Consider the following 25105-nt stretch of genomic DNA (forward strand, 5'->3'; position numbering starts at 1 on the left):
CACCAGGGATGCAGGAGCCGCGTATAGATGGATCCCACGGGAACATGTACGTGGGCAATAAGCTCAGACTGTGTCGAATTAGCCCCATTTCCATACCCCAATGTTGACGTAAACACCCTTTATGATGAGGAACGTATCATTTCCTTCAGTTAACCGTCCTCGTGGCTGATTATCTCATCACTATCGACTTACATCTGGATTCTAATCTGATTAGAAGCAAAGCCAGGCCCAGGGCTTTGCAGGGCTAAGCCCAGCCTTGGGCTGGACCCTGCTGGGGCTGAAGGCTTGGGCTCGAGATTTGGGGGTTGCTTTGCCCTTACAAAGCACAAGTGCTCTGCCAGCATCCAGGAGCTGCTTTCTCAGCTATAAATAGGCTAATCCCTGCAGTAAGAGCTGAACTGCTATAAAAATGACACTGCCAAATGTGCGTTTTCTCCCGTCTCAGCCTTTCGAGCTCGAATATAAAACCTGAGCATCTTCACTTTGCAGCTTTTCCATACATTCCCCGCTGGTTTTAGCCATGCAGGATGCACAAATACAAAACCTCTGCTGGAATGTTGTGCTGTTGGGGAGGAGGAGAAGGAAATACGACCCAAATGCCTGACCAACTTTAATTTAATATTATGAAATTAAAAGTTGCATGGGTTCATTAAATAAGAGTGGTCTCCTAAGGGGCCCAACGTCCCCTTCTTCAATTATTCCTTCCAAAAAGAGCTGGCAGAAAATGAGTCGAAACCAACGAAACTCAACTACAGGTCCTGTGCTCCTGGTTGTGCAAGGGTGCGGAGGAACACAGGGCTCATCCTGAAAACCTGGCAGAGAAAACGCGAGATGCTTCACCACTGTGAGAACCAGCAGCTCCAGGCAAAGGGCAGCACCAGAAAAACCCCAGTTTTTCCCCAGATTCAAAGCACCCATAGCTGAAGCATCACCCGCTGGCCTTTGAAGCCAAGGGAGAGGCATTATCCCCACCCAGGCGTTTGAAAATTGGCGTTTTAAGTGGTATTATTGTTACATTTTTCCCGGAAAAGCTTGCTCTTGCAATTAGCTGAATGAAAAAAACAGCCTGGCAGCTGGACATTGTCACTGTTGTCCACGGCTGGGGACACCCTGATGCCCATGACACCGCTGGGTACCAGGGGGTGAGGAGGGGAGGATGCTCCTGGCATCACCTCCGACATCCCTGTGGGTAGGAAAGGCTTTAATGGGAACAGGTGAATAAAATCATCCTGTTTGGTTTTGTTTTGCACATGCTTTCCTCTGACAAAGTAAAAACATTGCGGGAGGGGAAGGAATTTGCACCAGGTTGTGCCCTGAAGGCTGTTACGGCTCTTTCCCACATTTAAACCAGGGGCTGGGATGTTACGCGGCGCGTTTTTAGGGCTGTTCCTACAAATTGTCTTTGGAAAAAGACATCGCATTGCAAAACCAGAGCTTTTTCAGAGTAAGCCAGATCCGAGCCCCCTCGCCAAAAGATGCCGTGAGGAACAACATGCAAAACCGGAGGAGGAAGCGTGGGTAGGGTCCTGAAAAACCTGCTTGATTTCCCAAGTGCAGCAAATAAAGCTGATTCCTGACCCCCCATTTTGGTACCCCAGGACAGGATGGTTTTAGCGCTCAGTCCCTGGAGCAGGGAGAGGTCAGACCCGGGGGTGTTGCAATATCGGAGTTTTTTGGACGCGTTTGTTCCCAGAGGTCAGATGAGCGATGGCTGTCCCCTCTGGGAGGATGTCCCCCTGTCCCCCCACCCTTCCTTTGGGGTGCCGGGACCGATGCTCCGGGAGCAGGGAGATGCGGGGGGGTTGGCTGCTGGTACATAAACACTTGGGGAGGGTCCCCTCCTGTCCCCCCCATCCCCAAAGCTGCCAGATGACAGATGCCGCATCCTGCCTTTGTTGGGACAGGGCGGAGGGGCCGGGAGGGGCCGATAGCATCACCCCCAGCCCCCCCGGCCCTGGCAGAGCGGCTTCTGCAGCCAGAAAAGCATCTCCAGTTTCTTTTTATTCTGGGGTATCTCAGGAAACCAGGTCTGCGACACATATCGGAGGCTTATCCGGAGCATGGAAGAATTATAAGGAGGTTTTGCCTTGTTGGTGTGGGCAGCACGGGCTGGGAGGTGGGTGCGGGGGGGTCCCTGCCCTAGGGCAGCACGTTTTGGGTGCACCTGCCCGGCCCCAGCACCTGCAACACCGGCAAGATATTGTCTGAATCGTGGTGGAGAACACGGCATCTTGTTTCGGTACTGCTTGGGTGAGCTACCAAAAGGAAATCTGGCGCTTTCTAGTGATGACTGTTCACCACCCACAGCTGAAAACGGAGAGGAAAAGTCTCTCTTACAGAGAAAAAAAAAGCCTTTTGCTCTGAAAAAGCCTTCACTTTCACACAAGGTGGGGCCTCTGGAAAGAAAAGCCACTGGAAGTACCTTTGCCTGTTGGTGCCCCCGAGTTCGGCCTGGGGAGCGGGGAGGAAACCGGTGTCACTGGGTGATCTGGTGAGCGGGGGGGACAGGAGCCTGGATGGCAGAGGATGTTATTCCATGTAGGGGACGGGGGCCCCTATCGGCTTTTTAGGAAAAAAAAAAAAAAAAAAAGAAAAGAAAAAGTGATTTTCCTGATATTGTTTTGCACCTCTAAAGGAAATTCCAGGACTGGGAACCTTCAGGGAAACAATGAGCGGGGCCAGGGGCGAAGGTGGGTGCCCCAGGCTGGCGTGGTGCGCCCGAAGCCAGGACAGGTCCCCGCGCCTCCCCAGCCATTTCGGACACGGGCAGGGCCTCGGGCAGGGCCCCCAGCCCGCAGGGGGTGGCAAGGGGGGGCTGCATGACAGCATCCCTGCTTGCGTCCTGCTGCCTGCATCCCTGCCTGCATCTGCAGAGAGCACCCCTGCCTGCATCTCTGCCTGCATCATCTGCAGAGAGCATCCCTGCCTGCATCTCTGCCTGCATCATCTGCAGAGAGCATCCCTGCCTGCATCCCTGCCTGCATCATCTGCAGAGAGCATCCCTGCCTGCATCCCTGCCTGCGTCATCTGCAGAGAGCATCCCTGCCTGCATCCCTGCCTGCATCATCTGCAGAGAGCATCCCTGCCTGCATCTCTGCCTGCATCATCTGCAGAGAGCATCCCTGCCTGCATCCCTGTCTGCATCATCTGCAGAGAGCATCCCTGCCTGCATCCCACTGCCCACACCCTGTGCGGGGTGCAAGGCTTATTTTTTCGCTCCGCAATTTCCTGCAACCTCACTTTTTGGGAAAAACACCCAAATTCCAGAGCAACTGAGACACATTGGGGTGCTCCTGGTGTTTCCTGCACAGAAGTTGTATCTTTTTTTTCACAGGGGCCAATATTTCAGCCTCTCTACAAGTGTCTATGCTGCACCGAGCCCATCCACACCACTGCACTTTCCACTGAGACTCGAGTTTTAGCAGAAAATTATTATTGCTCTCTGCTCCTTCCCTGAAATAAGAAAGGTGGCTTTTATTTTCAATGCTACAAGTTTCCAGGTTCATTAATAGGTGTTGGAGAGACGTTTCCCCCTCCTCTGCTCTCCCCTTCCCTCCGCTGAGATGCGAGTGTTGAATTCCTGGCTCAGCCAAACAGGGTTTGGTGTCAAACACGTCATTTCAGTTTTGTTTTTTTTTTTTTTTCTTTTTTTTGTGAGGAGCCCTGTTCATTTACAAATCGCCAGCTGGAAGTTGTTAGGCCCTTAGAACAAAATAAATTACTACAAAATGGTGCCTCCCTGCAGTTGGTCTGCTATTAATTTGTGCTGAGTGCTGGAGGCAGCTCAAGTCCATCCCACCGGGTTCCCTGTCCCCCCTGAGCATCCTCCTGGGATTTTGGGTGCCCACCTCTATCACCCCACGGTCGGTCCAGCCGCAGCTGCTTTACTCCCTGCTTTGTGCTGAAGGACTCGCTGGTAGGAAAAATGAGTGTAAAAAAATGGGATAAATATATTTTTAAAATATTCAATTATATTTTGCCTTTCATGTTTAAAGAAGCCCAGGCCGATTCATTCTCCTCCTTAGGGCCAGGCAAGCTTTAGCAGGCTGGGACTAACACCTCCAGGGCTAGAGCATCCCCCCAGGGCTCACCCTGTCCCATTACAAGGATTTATCCCCCAAAATGACCTTGTGGGTTTGGTCCTTTCTGCCCCTTGCAGAGTTAGAACCAGCCCTTGCTTTTCTATACATTAAAAGCCACAAAGCCCAGGTTGTTACGTGCTCCTGGCACCCGAGTGCCACCATGATCCCAGTGTCACTAGCCATTCACCGTTGGCCAACACCCCCATTTTTTTAAGTGAATAAACTGTTTGCAAAAGCATTTCCTAGAGCTGTCCCCGCCGTGCCCATGTCCTCGCCCTTCCCCTGTTTTTTCCCCAGCGGTGTGTCTCGTTTCTTTCTTTTCATGCTGAGTTTGCTCAGAATCACGAAGAAATAATGAAGCCCTGGTGGTTCGTGTGACCTCACCCCGCAGCGCTGATTCGGACAGACGGTTCGAGTTCATTTTAACAACCGCCCAGCTCGGGAGAATGAAGGGAACGTGTCTTTGCCGGGGGGGATCCCCGCAAACCCCCCCCGGTTTGCTCCGGGGGCTGCAGACCCTTTTTTCCCCTCCCAGAACAAACCCCAGCGCATCCCCACTGCTGCTGGTGGAGGAGGGTTGGAACCGCAGGGCGGCGGAAAAGCAGCAGGAGTTATTGTGTGTCAAAAAATATTTTTTTTTAAAAAAAAAAAAGGAAAAAAAACCCCCCACAACACTGCTTGTATTTCATATTCCTCACAGCGTTTGAGCCTCCTCAGCCAAACTGGAAAGCAAACAAGCGCAGGGTTCAATGACTGCAAAAATGCTTGGTTTGCTAAAGAGGGCCAAGCACCTTCCTGCGGCTGGCCGGAGGGGGGGCCGGCCGGCCCCCAGGGCTGCTCCCCCTCCCAAAGAGCTGCAGTTATCAAAATCCCTGAAATATTTCGGCTGATCCGGAGCAGTTCCTGGCAGAGCCGAGCTGTGCCTCACCAGTCAAGCATCCCGCTGCAAACACGTTGTGCCGGCCCCGCTGCCAGCGCGGTTCGTGGGACCGTGACATGACGTGACCCCCCGGCGTGTCCCCTCCTCCCTTCTGTCCCCTCTGGAGACCACACTGCTGCAGGACGAGGGGTGCTGAGCCCTTCTTTGGGGCTGCCCCCCATCATTGGCCCCCCTTTCCAGCCCCTCCAGCTGCCACAACCCCATTCTCATTGATTTGTAGCCCATCAATGAGGGGAATAATCTCGTGTAGGGTCTTGGTTCTTCCTAACTCACAAAAATTAAGGCTTTGCTTTATTTGTTTTTATATTTTTTAAGAGATATTACAGCATAATAATACTATTATTAGGATTATTATTGGCAGGCAAACCATGGGCGTCAGAATCACCAGTTCTGGGTTTTTAAGATCTGCAGCATCCACTGTTTGTAGGAAACCCTTAAGCCAACAAATTGCAAGTAAATAGCCCTGTTTTTTAAAGAGGTGTGTGGTTTTCCATGGCCTGGGTTAGCTCTCCTCAGCTTGGTTTTGCCCCACCCCGTGCCCACATACAGAGAACAGGGACCTGCCCTGCACCCCAGCACTGCTGCACCCCAGCACTGCTGCACCCCAAATTTGCAGCCACAGGGTCAGCCCCGGGTGGGAAACCAGAAACAGTTTGGGAGGGTTAATTATCGGCTAAACGAGGGCTCCTCAGGTGCTTTTTGTCAGGGTGAGCTCCCATTTAAAGGATGCAAAGAACTTCTTTTTGTGTCGGATGAGAGTGTTCTTGATGGAGGTGAGTGCTGGGGGGCGTTTGGGGGACCGAAAGCTGTTTGTGCTCTTTTGTTCTTGTAAATCTCAGGTGGCTGGGCTCTCAGTGCACCCAGGGAGCAGCTCCCACAGAAAAATAAGAGCTGTTGCATTCCTTTCTTTGCTGGAAATGTGGGCTGGTGAGAGTGGGGACCTGGTGGGTGCTGGGGGAGAAGCTGCTGGGTGCTGCTGGGTGCTGCTGTCCTCAGCTTGCGGGGATGCATTTGCAGTGGTGGTGTTGTTTATCTTGTGTTTGCCCTGGTGATTTCTGCAAAAGAGCTCTGGAAAACTGGCCTGGGCCTTGGAGGCGTCTGCTCTTGCAGAAAAAGCCAATGTGACCTTGGAGAAATCCCTTTTCTTTTTGCCCTCAGGCTTGTTTTCTAACGAGGAGGCATTTTGGCCTTTGCTGTGCACACCCAGCCATGCTGCTGGGCATCTTTTGGTGCTGATGTGGCGTTTTGCAGGCAGAGAACAGAGAAAAATGCCTTCAGGTTTGCTGAGGAAATGCGGGTCTCCTGCAGACAACTGCAGCCTGCTCTTGTTATCTATAGTACTGTGCTACAATTTTGTGTTTTCTCTCCAAAACGCGCTGTGATGGTGCCAAAAGAAGAGGGTGCTGCGTGGTTCTGCGTGGCTGATGAGGTGCGGGAGGGATGCAGCAATAAAATCCTGCATTTTATCCTGTTTAATCACTGGCAGGGGAGCTGCTGCACCATCCTGCCCGGCTGGCGGGCTTTGCTAAGCCCGGCTTTGCTAATGCAGCCAGCTAACCTCTGCTGGTGACAAACAGCCGGGGGAGGTGACACTGAGGCTGCAAAAGGAGCGATTTGGTGGCTGCGCCTGGTTTTGGGGGGGCCCTGGCTGTCAGGGTGTGTGTCCCGGGACAGGTCGGTCCGTCTGTCCGTGTCCGTTTGTCTGTGTCCCCACGCCCGAGCGGCTGCGGGTGTCGGAGCCGCATTTGTCGGTGCGGTTTTTGGCATTTTTTGGCAGAGCTGTCCCCATTTCCCCGCCTGCAGAGCCCGAAACGCGAATCTCTGCTGCCCTCTCCTGGCAGCCCTGCCTGCAAACCAGCCCCCCCAGCCCCCCCGCTGCCTGCACCGGGGTTTGGGGTGATTTCAGGTGTGTTTCCAGCCCTGGCCGGCAAATTTAGAGAATTTCCCACGTGCCATAACCACCATTATTAAGGCTGCAGTGGATCTGAAGCCCCCCGACATGCTTGGTCTGCAGGGCTGAACCCCCCCAACACCCCAAAGGGAAGGCTCCAGCCAGCTCTTGGGTTTGGCACTTGGCTCTTATTTTATTTTTATGCTTTAAGGCTATTTTTTTTAACATCCCTTGAAATCTCCAAGCAGAAAGTCATTTCCAGTAAAGAAAACTTATTTAAGAAGCGCCAAATGCTGCTTCCCAAATGCCGATCAAGCAGGTACTGACCGATTTCTAAAACTCCTTTTCCCTTCTTAAAATACTGTGTCATTGGGAGATGTGGTAAAACTGCACCTTTGATTAGGAACAGTTTTCGGGCCAAAATGTAAGCGGCTGGTGGGTTTTGATCGGTGCAGTTAACAGCCAGCAGCCTGCAGACATCTTCAGCACAACTGCTGCTTTTTTGTTTTTTCTCCTAGAAAATAGGATTTTTAAACCCTTCAAACTCTTGCCCATCTTACCTTTGGAGTTTCCGCTACCTCATGGTGGGGGGGCGGGAAACAACAAACCAAAAACCACACGAGTTTTCAGGGAAGCAACGATGTTTTGGCAAATAAAGGCATCAGCAAAAAGAAACTCCATGGAGTTCAAAAGCCACGTTGCTGCCGGACAAGTGTTTTGGGAGAGTCCTCAGCGTGGGCATCTCTGTCCAAACGATAAGGGGAAAAAGGCTTTTAGTGCGGTTTGTGCGTTTATAAAGTGAATATCTCAAGAAGAGGAGGTGTTGTCCACGCTGGGGGGGAGCGATGGAGCTGGGGCTCTGCGCACCCCCCGATGCCGGGCCGGGAAGGTTTGAGGTTTGTTTCCGCGGGCTGGGGAACCACAGTGTCCCCACTGATTCCTCCCCGGGCGTTGGGATGCTCCGGCTGCATCCCCTCTCCCTTCCCAAAGCTAATCGATCGAGTTCAGCCCTCCCCTTTTACCTGTTAATAAATTAGGTTTTAATTTGCATGCATCGAAGCGCAGGTTTTCACGCACAAGTTCCCTCTGTGTCCCCAAACCTTGGCTTTATTGGCGTAAATATTCAGGCTGGTCTGTGAACTGTTGATGCTGAATAAAACTTACAGGAAAAACTGCCCTGAGAAAGGCACGGCACTGAGCAGGCAGGGGCCCTTCTGTCACCTGAGCCCTGTGGATTTGCAGGGCTTATGCCCACAGGTGTATTTAATAAACTTGAAACAAGGTTAATAACCCGGCAAGAGGATGAGTTTGTGTGCTTGGCTGTGCGAGACAGCAGAGCAGCAAGAGTGAAGAGCTGGATTTGTCTTGGCAATAGGCAGGAACTCCTTCATCCCAGGTCACCTAAACCCAGGACGTTTTAACCTGGAGAGCTGAGGATGGAGAAGGGGAGTAATTTACCTAATTAGCGATTGCTCTGGTTGTGTCTCCTTGGCTCTCGGGAGTCTGGGGGTTGGCATCTGTCCCCCTGGCCCCCGCCAGCCCCTGCCTGTTTGCCGTAAACCTTCCCCCAAAAAAAACCTCTCCCAGATTTGGAGGGATGAAATCTATTTGAGAGGATATTGCAGGATGTGCCGGGTGAGAAATCTTAATTAATATTTAAATAGCACGGTGGAATTTGCCTAGATCCCACTAGATTAAAGGCGGGCACGGTAATGGATGAGCTCGGCTTAGCGATGGCAATTGCAGCTGTCCAGAAATACAGTGGCCAAAGGAATGCTCGAAGTTCCCCTGCCTTTGGTGTCAGGTCCAAATGCTCATGTCCCAGAGATACGAAGCTTTTCTTCTTGGTGGGAATTATATTTGTAGTTTATCCCTTTAGCCTCGGGTAAAACCAATGGAAAGAGGTGTTTCCAGGCAGAAAGACGAAGCCAGGACAGAGGGATGCATTGATTCCCCCCAGCGCTTGCCGTGACATCACTTTGCAGTCACTCGCACCATATTAATTCAGCTGCACCTTATTTTGGAGAGCCGGAGCTGTTTCCGATGGGCTCCTTGAGCCGGCTGAGGTTTCCCGGCTGCCAAAACAGAGAAGCAGGCAGCTTTTATGGCAGCGCACCGCCGAAACCCCGCTGGGGAGGAACAGAGCCCAGAAACAGCAAAACCCGGAGCTGCTCCCCTTGCAGAGGCTTTTTTTTGTGCACGGTCTGAGTGGAGGGTTCCCCTTCCCCATCCCTCCCTGGCGCCGGGACCACCGGCCGGTTGCGCATCCCCCGTGCGCCCTGGGCGAGGAAACTCCCCCTGCGCTTTCCCCAGTCACTGGCATTCGCAGGGGAAGGAAGGGCCGCCACCACCTCAAAACCATTTGCAAATAGCTTCTGTTTGCTCGGACAAACACTGGGGAAAAAAAAAAATACTTTTTTTTTTTTTCCCCTTGCAGCAGTGCGTTTATTGCCCTCTACACCTGAGCGCAGGCTTAGCCACTGAGCGCTGTTTCTAACTATCTGCTTTCAAACTGGTGACAGATTCAGCAGTTTTTCAGGAGCAGTTTTCTCCGAGCAGTGCAAATTCTGCCCTTAAACCTAGCTTTTCTGTCCTCAGCTCAGCCCTACCCACCCACAGTGGGTTGGAGAACTACCTGTCTTATTTAAGCTGATGCAAACTGGGCTGGAGGGGGCATCCCCCTTGCTATTTGGGGGGGACGCTGGTGCATCTGCAAGCCCCCTGCCCGGGTGTGCTTTTATGCTCTGCAGAGAGCCCGGGAACACGCTTAAATCCGCCGTGGCACAGGCTTAAGTGCGAGCTTAGCACCCGTTGACTCGTGGGCTTTAGTTACTGTATGCACAGCTGGAGGGAAAAAATAACTCCCTGGTCCGGTCGCGTGGTTAATGCTCTACCTGAGGAAATGTTTTTTCCTGCCTGGAGCGGGGTCTGGCAGCTGGAGGAGCAGCGAGAGGCCTCAGGGCTGGGCTGCTGTTGGCTCGAGCAAACAGCTGTGGCCGTGGAGGATGTGACCAGCTCCCCCAGTCGCTTCTCAGCATCCCCGTGTTGGTTGGGAAATATCCCTGAGGGATATTCAGCATTTTACATGGTGTTCAGCATCTTCCAAGCAGGGATGCTGTGGTCCAGGGGGGATGCTGTGGTCCAGGGGGGATGCTGTGGTCCAGGGGGGATGCTGTGGTCCAGGGGGATGCTGTGGTCCAGCGTTCCCTGCCCTCCTGCTCTCCCCACACAGCACCCTTTGCCAGGGTGTTGGAAGGGTGAGCAACTCACAAAATAGGTTTTTTTTCCCCCCCCATAATGCGGTGCCTCCATGAGCGGGGTCTCAACTCGCTGCGGTCCAGCAGAAAACAAACTGCACTGGGAAAAAGGTGAATCTTCTGCTGGTTTAGTGATCTGGAGCAGCCGGGCTGGTGGTCAGAGAGAGCTGGTGCCCAAAGCAGGGCCAGGAGCATTCCCCTGTGTGCCCATGAACCAAAAGAAATGCGATTTAATTTTTTTTTTAACTAAATGGCTTCAGCTGGACCACAGTGCTGCTGTGCCTTGAGCCATCGCAGGGTTTCCTTCGCTCTGTGGTGCGATAATTCTAAATATTCTGCAAAGTGCAAGGTTATAGCGCCAGGGGAAGGGACCCATCCCCAAATGCAGTGACAGGTGTGTATTTTTGCTGTCCGCCTCCAGGAGCAGCACAGCCCAGGGGAAAGGGCAGAATTTTGAGCATCGGCTGGTCCTGGCACCAGTTATTACTGATACAGATTATGACAATAATGCTTGGTCTGGTGCGTAAATCTGGGATGCTTCTCTGAAGAAAATCACCCAGATGCTAAAAGAAAACACGGGATTTTTACTGTGCTAGGTCAGAGACTTCAAGGGAGTTTGAATTTGCCTGAATCCTGTGAAATTTCTGTGGGATTTGGGAAACAAATCTCTTGAATTCCAGTGAAAGGGGTTTCCACAACAGCAGTGGCTTTTCTTTCTCCTCTTCTCTCTTATCTAGTGGATGAACAAATAAAAACAAGCCAGAAAGTAAAAGGCAGGATGATGCAAGGGGCAGGAGGCTGGTGTCTGAGCTGTGTTATTGCAGAGAAAATGACCTGGCACCGAAAGAATTAAAATAATGTCATTCCTGTTTGCTCTGGCTCTTTTTTTAATACGCCAGTCACCTTGACATTTCTAAAAGAATTTTTCAAGTATGTAAGTTTTAAAAAAATTATGCAACTTCACAAAAGCAAGAGGGGGATATTTGAGGCTGATGGAATAAACTGGGAGCTGGAGGGAGTACGTGAGCCCTGTGGGGAGCGATGCTGGTGGGAACTGGGATGGATGGGGTGGCTCCTGCACCCGAATAGGGGGGATAAGGGGGTGTAAAGGGGATGTTTCTGTGGGGATGGGGGCAGATCTGCACCCCCATAGCCCAAGCTGAAGCAGAAGCCACCGTGGAGATCATTTGCCTGCGTTAATTGTATGCTTTGCCGTTAAGCGTATTGATTCTGAAAAGTTAATCAGACAATTTGGAGGCGCCGTATCTAAAAACACGAAATCCCATTAAACTGATTAAATTAAAACTGAATCCATCTTAAATAACCCCATGCAACTTAAAACTGTTGAAACAGCGTATTGGATTCAAATAGAATTATTTCAGTCAAACAAGGCCGCGAGGAGCCCTTGCCCGCCAATGCCTCGTGTGCGGCGGGGGGGCCTGTGCAGGGATCCCCCGTCGTATGACAGAACGTGGTTTGGGATGGGGTGACGCTGGTGAGGGTCTCTCGGGGACAAATCCCTGGGCGGTGATGCCGGGGATGGGGATGTGACGGATGAACATGTGGCCACATCTGTGTGAGGGATGTGGCGCAGCTTTGATAGCTTTTCCTTGCAGCTTGGGGAAAACGCGGCGCTTAGCAGGGGTTTGTTCCCAGAAACATCGGCTGCACCTGAGCTGGGATGTATTTCCAGGTGTTTCATGCCAAAACCTGAACAGGTTTTTTTGAGAAATGATGTTTTGCCATGTGCTTCATTTGGAGTGACTGGTAGTCCTGGTTGCCCAGCTTGGGATGGGGTTTGGAGCCCGCTCATCAGCTTGGAAGTCAAAAAAGGGCTTTGGTGTGGGTGTTGTGTGTGTTTTTACAAACCTGGAGGCTCCCACCTGCAGGCAGAGCCTTGATTTAGGCCTCGCCTAAAGGAGAAGGGAGGAGATGGTGCAGGGAGCTGTGAGCTTGGAGGAATCACTGATCCCCGCGGTGTCCCCATCCGGCGGCAGGAGCTGATTTCGGTGTCTGAGGGACAAGAAAAGGGTTTTTTTATCTTCTCAGAGCCGAGTTGGGGATTGCCTCTGATTGCATCACTCAGCTGAAGCGCTGCGGAGAGCTCTGCGCCTTCCGTCGCTCCGATGTTATCGGCCGGCGCCCGGCAAAGCGGGGCTTGTGACTCGCAGATAAGTGCAGGATTGCTCAGTGAGTTTGCTTCCAAACTTGTTTGTTTCCCGCCCCTCCATTCCGAGTCTACCATCTCTTCTCCTTGAAAAGTTCAGATGGCGAGCCAGCCTCTATTCCTTTGCAAGGAAAGCGCTCTTTTTCACCTTTGCAAGGCAACAAGAGTAATAATCATCGCGACATCCCGGTGGGGGGATGAGCAGCAGCTCCGGCCAGCCCAAGTGAGGAGCCGTTTGCTTTGGAACATGCTCTCCCTGCCAACCTAAAGGATTTTGCTTTTCCAAATAGGATGAGTGCTGGCACGTGCAGCTCCCTGTTATCGGAAGTGAGCAAACCCACGGGGAAGTTTTATGGCTGAGGATGGTGCGGTGCGTGTGCTTCTGCCTCGCTGCCCTTGCATGTGCTCTTGCATGCAGTTCTTCTGCACGTAGGGTCACCAAAACCTGCGAGAAAGGCTTTCCGTAGGGTTTTTTCCATAGGCAAACTGTCATGTCATCAATAATGCAACACCTGGAGAGTCCAAAGGAGATCGCAGGTGGCTTGGGACGGTGTGTAGGCAACTCGGAGGGGTTTGGGAGGAGCAGAGGGCTTTAACCCCTGCAAAGATGGAGCGAGCGGTACAAGCAGCAGGGGAGAAGGTTGCGGGCGCATTTCTCTTCTCTCTGGGCCCCGGGTGCTGGTTCTGCCTGAGCAGAGCGCGTGTGATTCCCGAACCTTCCCCGCTCCCCCCAGCGCCTCCGTTTGCCGTTGCTGCCCCGCAGAAGCGGGCGGGGGGGGCGGCGGGGCGCTAAATTGCTGAATTTGCAGCCCTGACCTCTGCCGCGCTGCTTTATCTCCTCCGCAACCTGGGGATGCTTCTTCCAGCATCCCCGACAAAGGCCGCGCCGGTGGCCGCCGTTTTTCACGGCGGCGTTCATGGCTGCGAGAATAAATCCTGTCCCCGCCTCGGCGGCAGCGGGGAACCTTCCTCCCAAGGCTGCTGGGTGGGTGCCAGCGGTGAAGCCCCCCCTGTGCTGGGTCTAACCCCATGGTGAGCGGAGGGGAAGTGTCCCCTTCTGCCCTGGGGGGGGATAACGGGGGGCCCATTAGCATCCGTGTGTGGGGAGCAGCGGGGTGCGGGGGGGGCTTCCCGAATCCACATCCTGGCGTCCCTGCCCGCCCAGGTGCTGTTTGCCCCCACCCGGGATGGCAGGGCTGGAGGCAGCTGTGCCCCTGGGGTCAGGAAGCAGCGTCTTCCTCCTCCTCATCCTCCTCCTCCCGCCCTGGGGGCTCTGCATCACAAGCCGCAGGGTATTTCCTGGGCCGGGGCGGGGGTGGTTGTGTTTGCCGCGGTCCCCGGGGAGCTGATGAGGTGCTAATTGCTGGGGGGCAGTGAGGGACTCGCCTCCGCTGCTGCTCCAGCGCGAACCCCCCAGGAGAGTGCACCTGGGCTGGGAAAAAGCGAAAAAACAGGGGAAAAGGCTCATTTAGCGGTGGGAACCCCCCAAGAGCCTGGGGGGAAGGGGCCGTGTGGATTGGGAAAGCTGGCCCCGAAGGGGGTCTTTGTGATGGAAGTGGAGGGGGAAAAGGGGGGGATTAGTGAAAGTTGTGTGCCGTGGTGAAAGTTGTGATGCTCCTGGGCTGCCGACAGGTTGGGGATGGGGGCTGGGAGGTGCGGATGCTCCCAAAAGCCCCCTGGGACCAGTACACCCAGCCCTGGGCTGTCCCAGTACTGGTGGGTCTGGCCCAGGAGGGTCTGTGGGCTCTGTCCTTCCCCTTCCCCATGCAGGCACAAGAGAAAGGGGAAATCATGAGAAATCATGCCTTTTGCTTTGTTTTCATCTCTTTCAGCTTTTTATAGTCTGCTCTTTTCTTAGATTTTTGTTGCTTGCTCATCGCTGCACTCTCTGACCTTTGTTTTCTGATTAAAGAGCAAACATGTTCTCTGGGGCATCTTTTTGGCATTAAAAATAAACGTGTGGCGTGTCCAGACGCCCGTTCCCGCTGCTGTAGTGTATACAAAACATGCCCACAGTATAAAGCTCGATGTATAAACCGTAACCCACGTGCTTCATTGGGTACCTGCTGGCGGGTGAGGATGCGCACGCAGCACACCTAGAGATGGGTATCTGCAGAGATAAGGGCCAGCACCCGGAGCCGCGGCTGACGAGGTCTGTACTGCTCCCAGTCCCTGGCAGACTGGATTTAACTGGTGGTGAGAGAGCTCGGGGAGCTCTGTCTCCAGCGCAGAGATTGAATTAGCCGGGTGATGGGGCTGGGGCACAGACTGGGAGATAAGCGGTGTCCCCGCATCCCAGATGGGATGGGGACAGGGTGGGACCAGGTCATCGGTGTCCCCAGGGAAAGGGGCTCACCGGCTGGCTCTGTCCTGCTGCTGGCTCCCAAATTGGAGAGGCGTTTTGGCACTTTGCACTCGTTCCTGCTGCTTTGCCTCTGCAAATATCGGGAGGAAAATATCCACAAATACCACAGATGTCTCTTTTTAATTTATTTTTTAAATTTCTTTTAGGTATATCTTTTCAAGCTATATTCATTTGGTTATTAAAAAAAAAAACCAACCAAACATGAGAAGACCCTGGGGATGCTCAGGTGCCTTTAGTCCCTGACCCTCGGCTTTGCCTCCGTAGGGCAGGTATTGCTCGTGGGGGCTCACAGGAGGTACCGACCCTTGCGAGGAGCTGCCTGCTCGCCAGCCACGTGCCGGCCATGTGCTGCTGGCCCGGTGGCCACCAAAGCCCCCAACACACCTGGGGCAAGGGGCGAGCTGCCGCCTCCCGCTCCCAACAGGCGCTGCTGGCAGCAGATGGAAATAGCAGCAGCTCTGTTGATTTACAACCGCAAGCTCTGACTTTAATGGGCTGTTTTTGCTCCCCGACAGCTATGGATTTGGTCTTTTTTTTAAATTTTATGTTTTTATTTTATTTTAACAAAACCTCTCTTTTTTTCCCTGCGTGCGACCCATTAGCTCCTCGAGCTGAGGGTGTGCAGGGAGGTGAGGGTTTGCTGGGGTGGGTACGTGCAAGCTGCTCTCATCTCGCCTTTGAAAAAAACCACCCCCAAATCCTATAACCAAACCCTATAAGGCAGAAGTCCTTTTTCTGGGGCTCGCCAGGCGGTGGGTGTCCCCGCACCCCGGTGCCAGCCCCCACCGTGCCGTGGGGTGATGCCTTCCCCACGCCAGCCCCGGCAGGAATGTTTGCTGTCACCGCAGCCTGCGGCGAGGAAATATTTTTCCAAGCAAGAGAAAAAAAAATAAAAAATAAAAAAGGCCTCCCAGTGTATTTGGCCTTGACGGTTTCCAGCAGAACCTCTGTAGCCGTCTTGTTCTGCCGCCGCCGGGACACCTACCCGGAGGAAGAGAGGAGGTGAAGGTGGGAGAGCTTTAAAAAGCTCTGGTTTAAGTTTGTTCCGCCCCTCTAAAACAGGGCTTTGGAGGCTGCGAAACGCCCGGGTGGCTGCGCGGGTTGGGGCTGATGAGATGGGATGCTCAGACCCCAAAGCCCCAGGGGACAACGGGGGTCTTGGGCATGGCAAAGCTCTGGGGACACGAAGGGATGTCCCGGCTCTGTCCCAGGCTGGGCTGCGGATGTAGGTCAGAGCCCTCTCTCTCCTCATTGAAACGCAGTGACGATGACGGCGTTGCAGGTTGGGCTGAAATATGTCCCTCCAGGTCTTTACTCTGGCAACCAAACAAAACCTACTCAGAAAACTTGTGAAAAAATAAACCCAGCTTGTGAATGCAGCTGATTGGAAGTTTTTCCAGCAGAAAGTGCTGTCTGACCTGTGTAAAAATCATTCCACGGGTGTGTGTTGATTTGGGCAATGTTTCCTCCGAAAAAAAAAATCAGACCGAGGGGGGAGAAATATTTGGAGAGAGCTGAAGCTGCTGCCTTCAGCGGAGCTTTTCCATCCCCGCTGCAGAGCGGCTCTCCCTTGGAAATGCACTTTATTTAGCAGCCTAAATGCACTTTATTTAGCAGCCCTGGGATGCGCTGTCATTGCAGGGGGCAAAACAAGATTTTCTGCCGTGGGCTTGGCGAAGATGCCAGTCCTTGTGGGGATGCTGCTGCTGCCTCCACGCTTGTCCCCAAGGACAGGAGGGGAAGCCTGGTTTAGTTTTTGGGGGCTTGGCTCTCACGCTGCCTTTTCCTAAAAATGCCCTATTTCCTACTAGCCTCATTGCAACAGTTTTTGGGGTTGATGGCAGGTGCTGGACACTTGTCCTTGACTTGAGGGGTTTTTTTTTCATTGGAAAGGTGCGTTTTTGGAGCAGATAGAAAGGGTTACTGAGCCAGATGAACACTGGTTGGTTTGGCAGAGTTAAGCCAATCATGCAGTCAAATCTTTCCCGGATCCTAACAGCGTAGGTCGAGATGACAAATTTTTTTGCCTGGAAATGAGTGGGGTGGAATTAAAGTATTGTTGCAGGTGGCAGCAACTCATAGCTCTAGAGATGGGTGCCCCTGGGATGGGGTGCCCATCCTGGACCCAAAATATCGCCATGAGCTCAAGGTGATGGGGATGTGTGCCCTGGCAGGGGAATGGATGTCCTGACTGGGGGCCAGGTGGGGACAGATGTCCTGGCAGCACCAGGGTGGCACCGACCCCTCGCCCCGGGGCTCTGTGTCCCATTCATGACACAGAAATGGGTTTGTGTCTCCGACCCCCAGCAGACGGATGGGGTGATCCCGGGTTGTTATTAGCGGTGAAGGAACCGCGGGCTCCCAGACGGGCTTTGGCCCAGGCCAGCTCCTCTGTGGTTTTCTTTTTCGGAGCAGAAATCTCCGCTCTGGCTGTTTTGCCGGCGGCTCTGCCAGGGACACCTCGTTCCCGCGAGCCGCCGGCTCCGGATGGGGCACCTGGGGAGATGGGGGGTCCCCTGGGAGTGATGGGCTCCCCCCGCGCCCCCCGACAGCCAGGGGGGTGACACGGAGGGCTGTGACACGGGGGCTCTGAGCAAAACCTGCCGCCGAGCCCGGAGGAGCCGTGGCGCTGGGCGAACGCTTCGCCCTGCTATTTATACCCGCCGTGCGCGAGAGCAGCCGCTCGGTATAAATGAGGCTATTTTGAAGGTCTTGGCCAGGTATAACTGGTTTAAACAAGGCCGGTAATGACTCAGAGGGCTATAAATGTCCGGCAGAGCCCTCGGCGGAGCTGTCGGGGATTGATCTCCTCCCGTCGCCACGCAAAAGCCAGGGCAGGCTGTGTGCGCTCCATCCCTGCGCTCCCACACCGTCAGCACCCCAAAATCTCCGTTCTCCCATGGTCTGGGGGTCCAGAGATGCAGTTCCCCCCGGTTCGCTTGTGCTGTGTGTGGGGACAGGCCCTGTGGTCCCCCGTCTCCATTCCCTGCATCCCTGAGCATCACCAGCCCCTGCTGGGCTCCGGTGCGGGGCGATGCTCCAGCGACTGGGCTGACTGGTCACATCTCTTCAGTTTTATGCAAAATGTTGGTGTTTGTTTTTTTTTTAGGAACTGGGTGGCTGTTTAAGGTGATGGGGATGATGCACTGGACCGTGGGCAATGTGCTGGGCCACCTTGGGCTGCAGTGGGGTGATTTTGTCCCACTCAGTAGCAAAATCTTCCCTCAGCCTCCGTGGGGACTGAGGCACCTTCGGGCTATGCTGGGCTGGAAGGTTTCCAGCAGAAAAGGGGTTTTGTTAGGAAATAACAGGGAGTTTTTAAAGCAGAGGGTTTTCTTGGGAGGAGTCTCTGTATTCAGTTTTTCTGTTTGTTTTGTTGTTGTAAAACCAAAGACATTTCAGTTTTCAGAAACTGATAATTAAACATGAAAAAAAAATAATATTTCCCCGGAATGAAACCAGAACCTGAATACTTTGGTCAGCCAGGTAAAATTTAAAATTTCCCTTGCCTGCCAGGGCCTTTGGGGACAAAGCTACCGAAAATGTCCATGGCAGGGCTTTCCTGGGAGACGGGCAAGACTTTGTTTTCTTCCTTTCTTCTTTTGACCCAGCAAGCAGCGTCCCTGGGCACCTCCCTCAGCATTGCCATGTGAAAGCAGGGGAGCTGGAGTGCGGGATAAATCCCTTCGCCCCAGGACAATAATGAGACTTTATTTCCCCCTGTCACATTCTTCAGCCACTTCCAAGGTTTTATTTTACCTTGTGGTGCCAACCACCAATTCCAGTGACTCGTTACCTTCACTGGCGTGTTGAATAATTACAGAGTGGGGAGGAAGGTTAAAATAGCGCCTTGAGGACTGAAAATGCCAAAAATAGCCATGTCCCGACTGGCTGGGTTGAATTGGATGAATTGGGTTTGTCTGCGATGGAGAACTTGGGACTGGGGGATATCATTCCCGCGTTAAAAAGATCGATATCCTTGGGCTCTCGATCAGCTATTGAAATGACAAATATATTTTGCATACTCCTGACTCTTCCTTTGTTAGACTTGTTAAAGCCTTGGAAAACATTTTCCATGAATTAAGAAGCCCCATTAAATGTTGAATCTAATTAGGAGAGACTCGGCTGTAGAGTTCTTCAAATAGTTAAGTCAATATTGTTGGGTGTAATTGTGGTAATTCCCCGGCAGTGCCGTGGCTGCCGATGCCCTGTTTTAGCGTGTGGGTAACTCCTCGAGTGGGGGTGAAAAAAACTGTCCCCACCGCAAAATGTCACCGATTTCAATGGTTCCTGTCTGGATCCCTGAATGAGCAAAGGATGTTGTTTCCTGACATGCCCTGTAGAAATTACGGCAGCCGCACAGACCCCTTTTTGCTTCTTGTTATTGAAATGCCTCTGTTCTGGAGGGCAAGGACAACTCCTGTCTCGCAGGAGAGCCCCTTCCTCAATTAAAGAAAGGAAAAAAGCCAACACATTTATTTTGAAACAGCAGTGTGATTGGGAGAGTTCATTATATTGGATTAATTATGATAATTATCAGTAGAAGGGAGATAATTACCCTGTTCGCTGTCAAGAGCAAGGTAAGGGGTTCTTGTTATTTTTTTTTAATCACTATTTTCCTTTTGCCCAGACCAGCCTGGTTCTCAGGACAGAAGCATCACCCCCTCCCAGCAATGCCCTGCATCGCCCTGGTCCTTACACGACATGGCCATTGCAACCCAGGCGGTTGCACGGGGTCAGTCCCCGGCCCTGGGAGCACTGGGGATGAGGGACCAGGACAAGGGACCAGGATGCGCTCGCTGCCTCATCCTTGCTGCAAGTGACGGAGGTGGCCAAAAAGTGCCCCGGCTCCTGGCGGAGCTTCGTGCCCATCACCATCCTCCCGCCCCTGGGAAGGGAGAGACTGCGCCTCCAGTTGTGGATTCTGCTGCCAATAACAATGTAATTTAAAAATTAAATTTAAAATAATTATTAGTTAAATGTTAAAGAGAAGAAATTGTTTTTAAATGGCCAGTGTGTTTCTTAGTAGCCCAACCAGGTATGTTTAGGTAAGACACTACTGAAAACTTTCAATTTTTATCATCCTAGATATTTTTTTAAATGTTATTGGAAGGCAAGCATATGTATTTTACGGACACCACCATTCCGGTGACACAGGGGATGTGTTGGATGAGAGACCTCCTCCTCCTCGCCAACATACGCCGCGTGGAAGGTCCTTCGTGTCCTGGGCAGGGCAAGAGGTTTGGACCATGGGATGGACGGTGAAGGGTGCGATAGCAGAACCAAGAAGGCAAAACTGGATTTAAGTGTCGGGCCTGGAGCAACAAGAGCAGGAACATCCTCTGTAGCTGTGCAGGGGCCTCGAGTGAACATTTTGGGTGAAAATCTAACCTCTTGTGAAAGCAACTCTCCTTTGCCACTCTGCAGCTTCCAGTCCATGCATGGACATGGGACAAGAGGTAAAAAACCTCATCTTTGGTGGCAACAAAATGCAAAGTCCTGCTGATGTGAGGGGGAAATAGCATTTTCATAATGACCAGCGTGAACCCAGGACCCACAGAGCTCTGGGTGCACGTTCACCTCCACCCACCCCTCGTGCTGAGCTGCCAGATGTGCAGGGAGCTCATCACATCTGTGCCACCGCTGGACCAAGGCCTGAAAGTGGGTGAGTGTATTGCATGGGGAAATTCTCCTTCTGGCCTCTCTCCTGCTCCTGTGGAGGGAATCTCCACACCAAATCCAGTCCTGTTGAAAACAGACGCTCGCTTCCCGCACCTCGTGCTCTGAGGGAAAAAACCGGTGCTAAAGGTGGCCACACCTTACCCGAAATGGCTGAAATGGGCTGCAGGCAGGAAGCTGAGCAGATGGGATCTTTGAACCGATGATCTTTGCCACGTCCAGTGGCCACATTGCTAATTTTACCAAACTGCCCCTCAATTCTCCCTTCCTGAGCCTTTTGGTCACTCCAAAGGAGCAAAAATTTCTGTGCAGATGCATTAGGTTGGTGAGTCTGGTCTAAGTCAGACCTGGGGTGCATCTAACCTGGGAGCCCCTTTCAGCCATGAGCCAGAGTGGGCGATTTGGGGGTGAATTTGGGCGATTTGGGGGTGAATTTGGGCGATTTGGGTGCTCCCCCTGGGCACAAGCATCTGTCCCCTCTTACAGAGCTGAGAGTCCCTGAGCCACTCGCAGTGACCCCCCCCGGCCCGGGGGCTGCAGCACCCGCATGGGGGTCCCCCGGGGTGGCCCCCCCCGCCCTGCGGACCCGGGGACAGCAGGCGACAGGGGGCGCCTCGTCACCGCTTTTAGCGGGCGGGACCGCGGGACGGGCCCCTCCCGGCGGGGGGGGGCACCGCCGCCCCCTCCCTTTTAGGGGTACCCCCTGTCCCCCCTCGGCTCAAACCCCGACCACCCCCTCAATACGGCCAGAAAAGGGCTGGGGCGGGCAGGAGCTGGGCTGCCACTGTCGCCGCGGCTATCGCGATAGGAGCGCGCCCTCCCGGGAGGCGGGGGGGGCTGTTTTGGGTTGGCGGTGACTCCTGGGGGTGCTGGGGCCCGGGGAAGGGTCCTGCGGGAGGTCTGGGGTTCCGCCCGGAGCGGGGGCTCCGCGGTGAGGGGAAATCCTCTCCGGTGGCTTTTGTGGTCATATTGAAAACCGGTCGCCAGCCTTCGCTCATCGCTGGCTTTGTTTTTCTGTTTTTTTCCCCCCTTCTTTCGGAAGCGACAAATAAATAAATAGATAAATAAACAGAACGGGCGGTTTGTGGGATTTTTTGGCGGTAGGCAGGGATCTACGAACCAGGAAAAACCAAAGCCCGGGGCGCGGTGGAGGCGGCGGGGGCTGCCGGCCCTACCTCGGGGACGGGGAGGGACAGCGCCGGGGGAGCACGGCCCCGGCCCGGGGGTGTGCGGAGCCGCAGGGCAGCCCTCCGCCCCCTCCTGCCGCGGAAGGGGCCGCCCTCGGCCCCCCCCGCCGGCCGGACCCCGCCGGGAGCCGCCGTGGCCGCAGCGCCGATGGGGCGGGCGGCGGAGCCGGCGGGGTTTTGGAGCCGGGTGATTTTTGTCGTCCGTCTGCCCGTCCTTCCTCTCCCCGCTCCTCTCCGAGGCTGCCGGGGTGTTTCGGCCGCGCTGCCGCGACGGCGCCCACCGGGACCCCGCACCGCCCGGGGGAGCCCCCGGGGCCCCGAGGGCGCTTCTCCCGCCGCCTCCCACCTCCCCTCCCTTGTCCTCCCTGTTTGTCTTAGTGACGAATTTGTTGTAGGTACCTGAGGAAGAGCCAGAGCGGCGGCTGCCGGGCCCGCCGATGGGGCAGAGCCGGGGCGCGGCCGGGGGGGCGGCGGCCTGAGCCCCGGGGGCTCCGCCGAGCAGCCGCGGGGAGCGAAGGTGCGTGGGGCTGGGCGGGGAGCTGGGGGGGGGGCGGCAAACAGCTCGGAGATGCGGGGGCTGGCAGGCAGCTCCCGTCGGGGATGCTGGGGGGAGGTCGGCTCCCCTCGGGGGTGCCCGGGGGGGTGACGGCCATGGGCTCCCGCAGGATCCCCGTGCCAAGGCGGGGGGGGTCGGCCCGGGGTGCTCGGCGGCGGGGCGCGCAGAGGTGCGCGGGGGGCCGCGGAGGAGCCGCTCCCGCCTAGGTGTGAGCTGATTATTCAAATGGGCAGCCGAGGACCTGGGGATTGGAGGCTCGCCCGGCCGCTCCGTGCTATATCACCCGGGCACCCACGTCACTGCAGCACTTGTCCTCCTCTTCCTCCTCCTCCTCTTCTTCCTCCCTCCTCCCTCCTCCTCCTCCTCCTCCGGCTCCTCCATCGCCTCCGGGCGACTTTTCGCCGCGAAGCAACTGCGAAAACCCACCCAAGGAGCAGCAGCGAAAAAAAAAGCCCCAGCCCCAAAGCCGCTCGATCTGCCCCCCCTTCCTCCCTCCCTCCTCTTCCTCCTCCTCCAGAGGCTCCGACGGAGGGGAGGGAGGGCTGGGGACTCTTTTTTTTTTTTTTTTTTTTTTTTTGGGTTGCTCTCTGTCGTCGTTTGTTGTGGCTGTTAAATTTTAAACTGCCATGCACTCCACTTCCAGTATGCTGGGAGCGGTGAAAATGGAAGGGCATGAGCACACGGACTGGAGCAACTACTACGGGGAGCCCGAGGTAAGGCAGGGAGCCGGGGCTCGCCGCCCCACGGCCGCGCTCCCCGCGCCGTGCCAGCCCCGGAACGGGATTAACTTTGGCAGCAAAGCCCGAGCTGGGGCTCCGCGCCGGCTGCGGGCTGCGGGCAGGGCTGCGGGCAGGGCTGCGGGGGTCCCGGGGGGGCCCGGGGGGTGCGGGGCAGCGGGTGCTGCTGAGCGGTGGGTCGCTATTTATTCTTTTCCCCCCCACCTACCCCCACCCCCAGGTATTTTTCTCGCTCTGGGGAGGGATTTCCCTTCACCTTCCTCCAGCTCCCCTTTCCAGGACGGATCTGCCGATCCTGCTGCCATCCCATCTCTTTTTTTAATATATATATATATATATATATTTGTTTTTCATTAACCAGAAAAACACCCCCCCCACACCCCAGGATTTAACCCTTCCCATCCCGCAGGACCCGGAGCCCCGGGGCTGCAGAGGCTCTTGCCGGGGGCAATTGGGGCTGGGTTGCAGGCGTCCCCCACCACTCCTCGGGCTGTCCTTGTCCTCGATGGGGCTACCTGCCTGTCCCCCCCTCAAATCTTCCTTCTTTCTCGCTTGCCCCTGCAGAGCTATTCCTCGGTGAGCAACATGAACGCGGGGCTGGGCATGAACAGCATGAACACGTACATGACCATGTCGGCCATGAGCACCACGGCCAACATGACGGCTGCCACCTCCATGAACATGTCCTACGCCAACACGGGCATGAGCCCCTCGCTCACCGGCATGTCCCCCGGTGCAGGGGCCATGCCCGGCATGGGCTCGGCTGGCGTGGCTGGTATGGGTGCCCACCTAAGCCCCAGCATGAGCCCCATGGGAGGCCAAGCGGGCTCCATGAACGCCCTGGCTCCCTACACCAACATGAACTCCATGAGCCCCATCTACGGGCAATCCAACCTCAACCGCTCGCGGGACCCCAAGACCTACCGGCGGAGCTACACGCACGCCAAGCCGCCCTACTCCTACATCTCCCTCATCACCATGGCCATCCAGCAGTCGCCCAACAAGATGCTGACGCTGAGCGAGATCTATCAGTGGATCATGGACCTCTTCCCCTTCTACCGCCAGAACCAGCAGCGCTGGCAGAACAGCATCCGCCACTCGCTGTCCTTCAATGACTGCTTCCTCAAGGTGCCCCGCTCCCCGGACAAGCCGGGCAAAGGCTCCTTTTGGACGCTGCACCCCGATTCGGGCAACATGTTTGAGAACGGCTGCTACCTGCGCCGCCAGAAGCGTTTCAAGTGCGAGAAGCAGCTGGCCGCCAAGGACGGCGGCGGCGCGGGTGGTGGGGCGGGCAGCGGGGGCAAGAAGGGGCCCGGGCAGCCCCCCAGCCAACCCCTGGGGGAAGGCAGCTCCTCGGGGGGCTCCGAGGGCTCGGGCGGTGCCGAGTCCCCGGCCAGCGCTTCGCCGTGCCAGGACCACAAGCGAGCCCTGGCCGACCTGAAGGGCACGCCGGGGCTGAGTCCCGGGGAGCCGGCGGCCTCGCCAGCCCAGCACCTCCTGGCCCCCCCGCACGCCGGCCTGCCCCACGACGCCCACCTCAAGCCCGAGCACCACTACGCCTTCAACCACCCCTTCTCCATCAACAACCTGATGTCCTCCTCCGAGCAGCAGCACCACCACCCTCACCACCACCACCACCACCACCACAAAATGGACCTGAAGGCCTACGAGCAGGTGATGCACTACTCGGGCTACGCCTCGCCCATGCCCGGCAGCCTGGCCATGGGGCCCGTAACGAACAAAAACGCCTTAGAGTCCTCCCCTTTAGCCGGAGAGACTTCTTACTACCAAGGTGTGTATTCCCGGCCCATCATGAACTCTTCCTAAAAGGGCCGAGGGGAAAATCCCCCCCGGTGAGGGGGGACAGCCTCCCCCATATCCCCGCGCAGCCCCCGAGCAGAGCGATGGACTATGAACGCTGTCGAGCACGGTATATATACATATATATATATATATATTTTTTTTTTTTTTTCCGTTGGCTCCAGATGTTTGCATCCATTTGGGAATCAGCAGCCGTGCGTCTCGCAAGAGCAGGCGCTTTGGTGTCCCCCCCCTCGGCCCAAAGCCACCCGTGCCCGGGGGGCTGCGATTCCCTTGGTTTGCCTTGTGGGGTGGTTTGTTTTGGTCGGGAGGGGCGGGTTGGGGCAAGGTGATGGGGAGAGGGGGGGTTTCTGTTGGGCTTTTTTTTTTTCGTTGTCGTCGTCGCAAGGAGGTATAAATATATCTATTTTTTTGTGTGGAAGT

At 55.0% G+C, this 25105-nt stretch overlaps 1 protein-coding gene across 1 annotated transcript; it reads left to right on the plus strand.

Moving 5' to 3' along the window:
* The first annotated feature begins 22750 nt into the window (after positions 1–22750).
* FOXA2 (forkhead box A2) lies at positions 22751–24688 on the plus strand. The gene is made up of 2 exons (XM_065632452.1): positions 22751–22837; positions 23426–24688. The coding sequence occupies exons 1-2, from the start codon at positions 22751–22753 to the stop codon at positions 24686–24688; spliced, it is 1350 nt and encodes a 449-aa protein (XP_065488524.1).
* The last annotated feature ends 417 nt before the right edge of the window (positions 24689–25105 follow it).

This window comes from Caloenas nicobarica, chromosome 3 (genome assembly GCF_036013445.1).
Source record: "Caloenas nicobarica isolate bCalNic1 chromosome 3, bCalNic1.hap1, whole genome shotgun sequence".
NCBI classification, from domain to species: Eukaryota; Metazoa; Chordata; class Aves; order Columbiformes; family Columbidae; genus Caloenas; species Caloenas nicobarica.

Excerpts from the sequence above, each read along its gene's own strand:
- FOXA2 (XM_065632452.1), top strand. The coding sequence starts at position 22,751 with ATGCACTCCACTTCCAGTATGCTGGGAGCGGTGAAAATGGAAGGGCAT. Across the intron at positions 22,838-23,425 it reads ACTACTACGGGGAGCCCGAG|AGCTATTCCTCGGTGAGCAA; the intron begins GTAAGGCAGGGA and ends TTGCCCCTGCAG.